This window comes from Leptidea sinapis, chromosome 47 (genome assembly GCF_905404315.1).
Source record: "Leptidea sinapis chromosome 47, ilLepSina1.1, whole genome shotgun sequence".
NCBI classification, from domain to species: domain Eukaryota; kingdom Metazoa; phylum Arthropoda; class Insecta; order Lepidoptera; family Pieridae; genus Leptidea; species Leptidea sinapis.
In genome coordinates, this window is record NC_066311.1 from 6240417 (window position 1) to 6252470 (window position 12054).

General features: G+C 35.0%; 1 protein-coding gene across 1 annotated transcript; it reads right to left on the bottom strand.

Annotated features, from left to right (window-relative positions):
- Positions 1 to 204: 204 nt before the first annotated feature.
- Positions 205 to 11532, bottom strand: LOC126978151 (carboxypeptidase B-like). Its single transcript, XM_050826903.1, has 5 exons — positions 11438 to 11532; positions 8338 to 8550; positions 7035 to 7110; positions 5164 to 5472; positions 205 to 2656 (listed from the first exon to the last, which is right to left on the bottom strand). The coding sequence occupies exons 1-5, from the start codon at positions 11503 to 11505 to the stop codon at positions 2102 to 2104; spliced, it is 1221 nt and encodes a 406-aa protein (XP_050682860.1). The 5' UTR covers positions 11506 to 11532; the 3' UTR covers positions 205 to 2101.
- Positions 11533 to 12054: the final 522 nt, after the last annotated feature.

The following is a 12054-nucleotide window of genomic DNA, read 5'->3' on the forward strand; positions in this document are numbered from 1 at the left end:
GCTTGAATTTACTATAAAATAATCGTAAAAGTTTTCAAAAATTAGCATTCCCTACAACTTATTGTTAAAAAATAAAAAAAGCTAAATGTATGCCTATAAATTTGGATATTATGTTCCCTGGATTCGGGAAAAGATTTTTCAAATCGATCCAAAAGCGTTCGGAGATGTTAGGAAACAAAAATACTAAAAAAAAAGAACTATTCATTGAAATTTCAATTTACTATACTATATATTATAAATACAGCAGATTTTATATTGTAAGACAATAATTTATAGACTTTTGTTACAAAAATTTTCAGAAGAAAAAACCAATATCATGTATGTAAATTATTTTTATATATTTATATAATATATTTATATAACTTTCATCTTTATGGTAGTACTAGCTGATTCCCGCGACTTCGTCGGCGTAGATAACGGGTATTTTAAAATAAGTAACTTTTCAATTGAAGATTATCTCATATCCTATTCCCGTTCCAACATTTCATATGTATCCTATTTCGAGGAAGATTTCTATGGCAAAATAAACCTGCTGTAGCTCATCGAAGTAAATTTCAGTTTTTCATAAATCCCGCGGGAACTTTGGATTTTTCCGGGATAAAATGTAGTCTATGTCCTTTCCCAAGCTCTAGTCTATCGCTGTACCAAATTTCATCCAAATCGGTTCAGTAGCTTCGACATAAAAGTGTAACAAACAAACTTACATTCACATTTATAATATTAGTAGGGATTTACAATGTGAAAGCATTCACGTAGAATCAAATACTTTCTCCATTCTGGATTTTCAGTTAATATTATACTTATACATAAAGAATAAAAGTTACACATATAGCTTTTCTTCTTCAAGATTTGGTACCAAATAGAACCAATATCAGTGTATCTAATTTTCAAATAAAATCCCAAACATAATGGAATACCGATTGGATATAATCGGTTCTTTTGCGATATTAAATTCAAGCGATCGGGAATTCCGGTGAATTTTAAAATGAGATTTTTCCCACAAAGGCGAGAATCAAATTTCAATAATAGACAATCAATCTTATGATACCGCAAAGGTAAACCCATTTGTGAGATTGTGCTTCGGATTTGTAGCATTAATAGTTTTATGGAATCTTTTTGAGGTTTCAATGCTCTTAGCTCAGTTTTATACATTTTTCAATCTTTGTAGGTGAGTTTCTTGCACTGTTTGTTCACTTTTAAAATATAAAAAAAAAAATCATGTGGCGAATGAACTGTTTCAGTCGCCAAGCATTAATGTGTTTAAGTTAAGGCGCTGTAGCTAGTGAGAGAGAAACTTAATTATGTTATTATAAATGTGAATGTTACTTTGCTTCTTAGGCAATCACAAATTTCATACAGGGATAGACAAGACCTTAAGAAAGGACATAGGCTACCTTTTATCGCGAATAAAAGGCTTGGCGGGGTTGAAATAGGGGTAGAAGTTTGTATGAAAGTTCGTCACTACCGAAGATAACACCATGAATATTTGTATTCAGCCACATGATAAGAAATAAATAAATATTTGTTCTAGCTTTTTAAAAATTTAGAACTTTGTGGGAATGAAACAGGGGAAAGAAAGTTCTATAGTTGGTAGCTTATAAAAATGTATTAACCACAGCAGTTTGAACTGTCTTATTTGCAAAGTGAGCATATAAAAAAATAATAAAAAGAAGTTTTACTTCTTTGACGTAAGAAAGCAAAAATCCTTATAAATATTTATTCCTTCTACTATTCTACGTTCGCTTGTAGAAATAACAATATTGTAAATATCTTGCAAAGATGGCTTTGACAATTAATTATTAAATAACGAATACGGCTGTATGGCCTTGTATGTAATGCAACGATATTGTTATAGACTGGACGTATCATTTAAAATCAGCAAACATCTTGCTCCGTTGCTCGTGTCCTCAGTTTTTCTCATGAATGTTTAAATTTCATAAGAAATGTATAGGAATCAATTTTAAGAAAATAAATGACCGTTATGACTTATTTATAAAACTTCGAACAGCTCTATTTCTAATTTTCCAGATTTAACAAAACGATCAGGATGTTCATTACTATTAAACATACTATTGAACAAGCACAGAGAATCAACATAATTTTATGGAATAAAATTGTTAGCAGCAATGCGTATGGCTTGCCAAACTTTATCAATAAATATTCCTATATCTTCTACAGCTACTTCGACACCTTCACTACCTCTTGGTGCTGCATCAATATTGAAAGCATAGAGTACTTCGTTAATAGCCATATAATCTGAACTAGTACCAGATATTCTATCTCCATATGCTATGGAACCAACATCTTGCGTATAATTGTCTCCCATTGCCTTGATCATATCAAGACCAAGCAGATAATGCTGCCGAAACATTCCACTTGCAGCTTTCTCATAATGCCAAGGATACGCTAAAAAACCTCCTGTATTTTGCAAAGAGAAATACAAAGTTAATGTCTCCTTATATTCTTCAAGTATTGATTTAAGGAAGCGAGACTCCGGTTCTGAAAATGGTTCTATACCAGCGTATATGTGGCTACAAGGACTTGAGCTTGCACTAGAAACACCCCAGTCGATATCAAAATTGCGGTTGATGTTGACTCCAGGGCAAATGGCTCCAAGATTGCTGCGTATACTTCTGTTTTTACTCCAAAACCGAAGCTGAAAAATATAAATGTTCGAATGGCTTATAAATTCAAAAATTCAAAATTAAAATATTTTTATTCAAAATAGGATGTGACATCACTTATTGAAAGTCAAAAAACTACAACTGATTCCAAAAAGAATGCCTCAGACCTGAGAAGAATGGGCGCAACAAACACAACGCACTTTTATTTTCATCAAAAAATATGTTCACTAAGTAATATTTTACAATTAAACTTATTATTTAATAGCCTGAGGGCGGTCACTCTATTCCCAATCTGTGGAATCATCAAGAAAGTGATTTAGCTTATAGTAACCTTAACTACACAAACGTTCTTTAACAATTCTTTTAAATATCGTAAAACTTTTGTTTTAAACATTTTCTGGGATTTTGTTGTAAAAGCATATACATCGCCCCACAAAAGACGTACTAACTCGACTTAGCCGAGTAGTAGGCATAACAAGTTTATGTTGGTTCCTCGTGATAACATTATGATTGTCACAGTTTCTAGTAAATTCCTCAATGTGCTTATGAACATATAGAACATAATCAATAATATATTGAGAAGTAACAGTCAAAATGTTTATTTCTTTAAATTTTTCTCTTGATGATTCTTTAGGACCTAGGTTATAAATCGCTCGAATAGCCCTCTTCTGCAACACAAAGATGGTATAAATAACGGCTGCACTGTCCCATAAACACAATAAACTTAACATGCGCAAATAAGTGGATAATTTTTGTGTAGTAGCTACCAAAAGATCAGCCATCCCAATATAATACATAAAATAAACTGTCAATAGAAGCTATGCATAGTACACGTCATATAGTATTGATTATATAAATTAATACAATGCAGATATTTAATATATAGTTGGGCAAAGCTTGTATTGGTCTTAAAAACCACATGAATTTTGAGTGAACGGACTTATAAAATTGACCACTATTCTCGATACATTAAATACCTTGCATTCAAAAAGTGAAGCTAAATTGCGGAATCCATTTTCCACTCAGATTATCATTTCCAATGGCTTATAATTTACAACAATATGTGCTGTTTGGAATTTTTAGTCTCCCACTACTTTATGCTAGTGATTATTTAAAAAATTAATGCACCATCAAAAAATCTGCGTATTTTTCGCAATGTTCTTTATATGTTTTGACTTTTGTATTACTTGATAGCTGCTAAAATGTTCAATACAACTTTATGCAAAATAATGAAAGCTATTTACTACTCACAACTAAGAAAACTTCAGTATAAAACATTCGTAATAATTACTAATAAATCCTTTAATATTGGTGCATACAATTCTTGTACAAAACAAACCAAAATATTCGAAGCAATAACAAAACGGAATGCTGGCATCTTCAGCTTAAAGTTTGTAAAAGGAAGCGCCTCTGGCACAATCTACCCCACACTTAACGAAGATCTGCTCTTGATGTTGCAATCTAAAGTTTTTCTTACTATTAACTTGAATTTTAAATGAATTTTAAACTACTATTTAAGTGACGGAACAGAGATATAGTTTAGATCAGTTGGCTTGTAAAATATTTCGAAAAATATCATAAGTTATGTAGTTAAGAGGTTGCTTCCACAAACTTTTATTACATTAATCATTAACAGTTTAAGTCTGATTTTTTTTTACCGTTGCGACGTGTGTTGATTTATCTGCTCTGCGCTCCAATTAGATACGGCAGGCGTAGTCGTAAAATGCGGCAACTAATACTACGCCCAAGTGGGCGTGCACGAACCAGTCTTGAACAATGTGTGAGATTGACGTGCTACATGTTCTTTTAAACTTTGCTAATAATTGAAACTAAAATGCCGGGTTGCGTAGTAAAACTTTGTAAAAAGAATACTACAAGAAATAAGAAAAACACTGGGATCACATATCATCAGTAAGTATTTAAAATTTTATTAATTTCAATGTAAAATAACACGAAGCGTATGTTACAAATATTTTAAAGTTACCATTGAGTGTCAAGATGTCACGCATACGTGCATCTAATAGTTGCCATAATAAAAAAGCTAGGTAGAGCGGCATCTAGTTGGAACGCAGTGGAGACCAATTCCTAGTCTAAGACTGATTATTATTAATTAATCATACTTAGAAAAAAGATCATACTTAGACTTACACTGGTGTGACGCAATACTGAAGATTAAAAATCAGAGTTCAAGTAAAGGCCATCTGGAGGGCAAAGCCAAATTGGCTTCGAAGAAGCGCCGTCTTCCACAGTGCGGTTTTCAAGGAGCTTTCTTGCACGTACTACAAAGCTGTGGAATAAGCTTCCTTGTGCGGTGTTTCCGGGACCATACGACATGGGAACCTTCAAAAAAAGCGCGAACACCTTAAATACCGGCAACGCTCCTGTGATTCCTCTGGTGTTGCAAGAGAATATGGGCGGCGGTGATCACTTAACACCAGGTTAGTCGCACGCTCGCTTGTCCTCTTTTTCCATAAAAAAAAAATCTTGTAATTCTGATGTCTTTATAGAACAAAATGTAATACTATTCTATAAAACTTACATTTGTATGTGTATATTCATATCCATCGGGATTTACAACTGGCGCGATTATCCAATCAAAATTATCCAAAAATCTTTCCTGTTCGATAAGTTTATCAACTACATTTAATGCCGCGGGTACTGTTATCCATTCTCTAGGATTTATTCCTCCTTCTATGATTACAACTGGCTTTGGAGCTGATGAAGTTCTGCTAAGTTTAATATACACGAGTGGTCGTCCTTCATCTGTACTGCCTCCATTTATCAACTCAACATTAAAATTTGGTGAATTTTGGTGCTCCAGTTCCAATTTCTGCATGTATTCTAGAATCTTAAGATAATATAACTAATGTTATAAATATATTTACAATACTATGATTACATAAAATTAAAACTATCATCACCGGGAAGCACACCAAGAATACTGGCAGCATTTCCGCGTTGGATAGCTAGGCTGATCCGTTTCCCGAAATAGCTGCCAGCGCTTGGGTTTCCAGGCGCGTAGATAGTATTTTAATTAATTGATATTATAATTAATGTAATTCTATATATGAAATCAGCTTCCAATGTATGTGTAAGTTGTGTTTCATTGAATTAAATGTTATTGCAGCAATAGAAATTCGATGAAAAGCGCCGGACAAATTAAATTATTTCTGCTCTTTGAGTAACCCAAAATATAGATTGCAGTACAAGCCGACATTTTTTATGAAATTACAATTTCACTTTTCATAAGGTTTTGTAAACCTAATTGTATTTTGTAGTTTTCTGTTTTGTTTTTATTGCAATTCACTGCAATGCACGTGATTTAAGCTGTTTTTCTCTTATGGATCAATATTATATCTTCAAAATTTTTTATCGTTTATAATTTTCGATTAGGTTTTGCTTCCAAAATCAACTAAAAATTTTGAAGTTTGTTATAACAATAATTACTCAAGAGACAACTGCAGTACATTTTAAAGGAATTTTTTTTCATATTTTACATACGCCTCTTTCCTTTTCATAACAAGGGTTATCCATAGTGGACTCTGGGGATCATTCCCCTAATGTTTTTGTCAAGCCATTTGTGTTACGACCACTCACTAATGGATAAGTCGTGCCTCTATCTAAAGATCTCTCTAAGTATGTTGCCAAACTGGTCGAATATTAGTTTTGTTTACTTTACTACAACACGCTGTCTTGTGTTCTTGGCGTACATCATCAGTCTCAAGCGTAAATTATTGGATTCACTAATATTCTAAAGCAATCTACTGTATATATTATGTATACTTCAAAAATACATACTTAAGTAGTCATTTGCTAAATTGCATCAATCAATTTATTGTTGCGACGAAAATTGGACTCTTTTTTTTCAACTTCTTGAGACGGCCTGAGAATTTTACCGTGAGTGTTGGTTTATTGAGACTGAGCGGCCACGCTCGGCTATGAAGCGCTCGTCCGGGTAAATTGACTCGTGTCAAATTAGAGATCTTAACAGTCTGAGGCTTTTTTACATATAACGCCGCGATAAGTAGGACATCGGCATAGTTTCTTATCGGCAAGCATGTTTATATTACAAACAAAACAGAAATAGTACTATTTCTGTTTTGTTGTGAAAAGCTCGGCAGCTTATGAAATTTTATGTTTTTCAAGACACTGCAGTGTAATGGGCAGGGCGTATCACTTCACAGCAGGTGAACGTGTTGCACATCTTATTAATTTTTCTCTTAAAAAATGAGCACAATCAGAGCTAAATTTACGAGCGTAGTTTATACACAATTATGATTATATATCGTCAAAAATTTATTTGATTTCGTATTATTATGATTTAGTCTTAATGAAGTTATCACTTTCGTCTTATGCCCTTAATAACATGTCGTTTTTATATATAATACTCTTGAATTCATTTTTACTTACTTTTTCATACCTGTAATAACCGTTGAAATCGAATGTGTCCTCACTTAATTTAATTATATTGGAATTCGCCAAATAACTGAAATAATAATGTTTTTGTAAGTTTTAATTTTTTTATTGAAAATGAGGGCAAAAGAGCGTACCTGGTGTTAAGTGATCACCGCCACCCACATTCGCTTGCAACACCAGAGGAATCACGGGACCATTGCCGGCCTTTAAGTAAGGTATTAATTGAAGGTACTCATGTCGTATCGTCCCGGAAACACCGCAAAAGGAAGCTCATTCCACTGCTTTGTAGTACGTGGAACAAGTAGGCGAGGCTTTAAGGGAAGTGAAATTAATAGACATTAAATTAATAATTCATAAATTATTAAGCAGTGTCGTGGTTGGAATAATTCTCCGAGCATATAATAACCATTGACTGATGATTCAATTTCAGAGGGAGATTTACGATTATATATTATTTCATATATTATAAACGTTTTGAGACTATCTCCATCATATTGACCATTTCACCATTTCCTCAAAAAGTCAAAAAATAATGTTAGTCGGGTCGTGCAAGGAACTGATTCTCCTGATAATATGAGATAAGTACAAAATACCGATGAAGCGCGACTCAAACCCATACATAAATGGTTCTGCATCATTGCACAAAGTATAAAACTATTTTAGGTAATAGTACTTTTTTAATAATTGTATTAAATCATTTTTTGAATTTGCATTGCATCATCTTGATGTCTACTTTCTTTCAGGAGGGCTGGATGGACAGCAGAGCCATAGTGATAGGTTGTTATTTACCTTGGGGTACCATTTGGGATGTGCGTTTATTATCAGTATTTCCGTCACACCATTATATAGTTTACTCTTCAACGGAGATTAAATTTGAAGTAGTTGTAGAAATAGTAGTCCATAGACGAAGGTTTTCTAGCAGTGTGTGCTGCCAGTGATGACTTACAGTTACGCAGACGTGGTCGCTAACTATGTGCCTGATGAGAAAGCTCATGGTCGTTCAGAGCGCAATGGATAGGGCTATGCTCAGATTTTCCCTGTGACATCGAATCAGAAATGAGGAGATCCGTAGGATGGCGGCAGTATAGTCCTCGAATGGCGACCACGTACCGGAAGACGCAGTGTTGGTAGGTCCCCTACAAGATGGACCGACGATCTGGTCAAGATCGCCGGAATACGCTGGTTGAGGGCAGCGCAGGACTGATCGTCGTGAAGATCTTTGGGGAGGCCTTTGTCCAGCAGTGGACGTCTTCCGGCTGATGATGAGTTGTAGAAAGATAAAATTGCATCAACTCACCCATACACGTCTTCTACCCAAATCTCCCTTTCTACTCCTAAATCCTGTAATATATCTTCCCACCAATCAACGTGTGTTGGTGGCACCATCGCTTGACCAACAACGCCATGTTTGAAACATGGCGCCCTCCAAAAGTCAATGACGCCATTATTCAACGTTTTAAATGTGTTTTGTTGTTGTTCCGAGTTGAATTTGATATTATACACTTTGTATCTGAAAATTATTGATATCAATAAGCATATCATTTAAATTCATTAGCGATTGTGGTAATAATTACTTAATATAGACAGATTGCAATTAGCTGGTATCTTATAAACATATAAGTAGCTTTGTATAAATGTTTGGTAATTGTGGTTTTTGAAGTAAAACATCTTTGCGCGCATGAAGATAAACGTTCCGTAAAATTTTACGGATGACACGCAATATAGTGACACGAAAATGTGGGACGTTTTTGTCCAAGAAGAGGGAGAGAGCGATTGAAACCGATTGAGAGAGAGTGAGAAAGGGCGAACGTAGCATGAAGAACCTAGCCATGCAACGAGAGTAGCGAGCAAGCGAGAGAGAAAGGAAGATCGAGAAAAATACACGCAATTGGTTGATGTATTCGTTTAGAAGTTTATTATTAGAACTCTAGAATATGGCAATTCTGTCGCATAACCTCTTGTACTACAGTAAACAATTACTCATGTTTTTTTATTTATTTAGATTTTAGATTATCACTAGTATGTATACAGTGTCTTAAGAGTTAGTTAAATTTATAAATGAAACATTTTATTTTTATAGAAGAAGTAAAATAAAAAGCGTACGGGTCACCTGATGTTTCCATTGTTTAATTGTACATGGCAGAAGGCTACTTAAAAACCCCACTGTAGATGATAATCGAGATGGTGGGGATGATTTTGATGAGAAAGGGTCAAGAGGCTCACGCGATGGGGAGAGGTGAAGCACCCGCCCACGGACATCCTTTTAAGGTGGGAGTATGCTCTTTTCTTCAAGGCCCCTAAATTGTATGGGTTCGAGAAAACCGCAGCTGGTAATTGATTCTACAAAGTGGCTGTGTGAGGCAAGAAATTTCATGCAAATCACGCGATTGTGGAATACCAGACGTCAGCGTGATGCAGGTGGGGAATTCGGCCGCTGGAAGCAACGATAAATCAAATGATATCCAAGTTTGTGGCGTGTCGTGCGAAGGTGGAATTCAGGAATCAGGTCAAACAGCTCTTCGTAACATACCCCGCGAAAAATGCGGTATACATTAGCCATTCACAGAGCACTGCATGACTGCGCCCTGGCTATTTGAGGAGCTCTACATTCCACGCAGTCAAATAGTTTGAGCTGATACTGGAGTGAACTGGTCCAGAGACGAGAGCTTCAACTGAGGCTAGATATTTATGTGGTAGAGTGGTAAAAAATAGGCCAGATCTATACCTAAGTATTGGCTTGCTCTGTTTATGACTCCCAGATTCTTTGAAGCCACTTAGGCTTTTCACTCCAGATTACTGCGGAATGGGCAATCGCTTGAGGTACGAGCCCTAGTATTCAGATATTAGGCGTGGCATTGAAGGGTGTGTTGTTGAAGAGTGAGGTGAGAGGTGATATAAGCAAAGCGAAGGAGCCCAGTAGAGCCCGGAGTGAAGTGTTAATTTATTCTAAATAATTATTATTATAAATAAAACACTTTTAAAGGATTAAAACGCGTGTAATTGTAACGGTTTTACATTAGATGATGGCGTAAAAGTTACATTTTTATTTTAGTTAACCCGACGTTTCAAGACCTTTCTAGATCTCGTTTTCAGCTGTATGTGAACACATAACGGACCGTCCTAACCACTACATCCGGTTCGACCAACCAAAAGTTTTGGTAAAAGAGATTTCTCCCAAGACTGGTACTCGAAGCCATCGAAGTTAAAAAACACCCAAATTTCAATAGAGAAGATGGTCTAAAATTATCTAACGCTTGGGATCCAATAATCTCTAAATGAAACCCCATAACTACACATACCAAAAAAGAAGACGACACTGTCAGTAAATTTTGCCAAAAACCATCTGTGTACAGCAAATACCACCTCCGAGGAAATAAATGGCGCTAAACTTCATAATGACAACTATGACAAATACTATCTTTGACTCACTTCATCTGCAGTCTCCCTGAAAACGAGATCTGGAAGTTCTTGAAACGTCGGGTTAACTAAAATAAAAATGTAACTTTTACGCAAACATCTAATGTAAAACCGTTACAATTACACGCGTTTTAATCCTTTAAAAGTGTTTTATTTAAATGTGTAACACTCGCTTTAATCAAAGAAAATACAAATTATTATTAATATTTCTATACGTCAATGGTATCTTGTCATTTAATAATGAAACTCCTATTCATTGGAGTTAACAATGGCTTCATACCGTAAAAGATCTTCATAATATAATCATTCTAACCTATTAAAAAATGTATGTACGGGTATATCAAAGTCAATACATATTAAACAAATTATTAAAAAATGCATCAAATGAAATAAAGATCACTTGGAAGTTCATTAACTATTCGCTCCAACTCTTAGGTACTCCTAAAAGGCGTAAAAGAGGAGATATTTTTAACTGACTTCCTAAATCAGGAGGTTCTTAATTCACTCGGTATTTTTTTTATGTATGTACAACGATTACGCTGAGATTTATGATCCGATTTACGTGATTTTTCTTTTTTTTATTAAAAATAAAGGACGAGCCGAGCAGGACGTTCAGCTGATGGTAATTGATACGCCATGTCAATTTCAAAGCAGTGCCGTTCAGGATTCTTGAAAAACCTCTAAAATTCTGAGCGGCCCTACAACTACGCTCGTCACCTTGAGACAAGATGTTAAGTCTCATTTACCCAGTAATTTTATTAGCTATGGCGCCCTTCAGACCGAAACACAGTTATGTTTACACATTACTGATTCACTGCAGAAATAGGCGTCGTTGTGGTACCCATAATCTAGCCGGCATCCTGAGGTTGACTGATCTTCTTTAGTTCGATGCAGAATAGATTTGGTCATAAACATTTTTATTCATAAAATATATTTTTTTTTGCAACGCGTGTCTAAAATAATAATAACCTTTTACTTACCCTTTATAAAGCTCATTTTGGGCACTCACAAATAAAATAAAATTAAGTGAAATATAATATGAAATCATTTTAATACCAGCTGTCCATACGTTGAAAACAATTATACTAATTATGTTTCTTATCTGAGACTTATTGATAATCACAGTAATGAATGGCCTGACATTTTTATTACAAACGCCTCCTTGATTCCTGTAATCTGTACATATCTCTTGGTTTTGATTGCAATATTGAGATTATTAAAAAGTATAAACATTATTGTAAGCGTGTATGTATATATCACAAGGAAGAGATAATTTGCTTAGGTCAATTTAGAGGTAAAAACCCCAGATAATTCAGGTCCTATAGGAAAATCGGGAAGTTTCTATCGTTTTTATTAAGCGCAAATACGGCCTCACATGGAGTACCAGCTTCTTCCATTTGACCGCATACAACGAAGAGCGGTTCGAATCATCGACGATCAAGCCATCTTCGATCGGCTTGATTCTTTGGCATTACGTAGAGATGTGGGTTCTCTCTGCATCTTCTGCCGCATTTATCATGGGGAGTGCTCAGAGGAGCTGTTCGGGTTGATTCCAGCGGCCGAATTCCACCACCGGACATTACGTGCAAAGTACCAC

What these genes read in the sequence shown, in the direction of transcription:
- LOC126978151 (XM_050826903.1), bottom strand. Translation starts at nt 11,505, where the DNA reads ATGATTTCATATTATATTTCACTTAATTTTATTTTATTTGTGAGTGCC. An exon ending in CAAAATGAGCTTTATAAAGG is followed by an intron (nt 8,551 to 11,437) that starts GTAAGTAAAAGG and finishes AATAATTTTCAG; the next exon opens with ATACAAAGTGTATAATATCA. An exon ending in GTTATTACAGGTATGAAAAA is followed by an intron (nt 5,473 to 7,034) that starts GTAAGTAAAAAT and finishes TATTATCTTAAG; the next exon opens with ATTCTAGAATACATGCAGAA.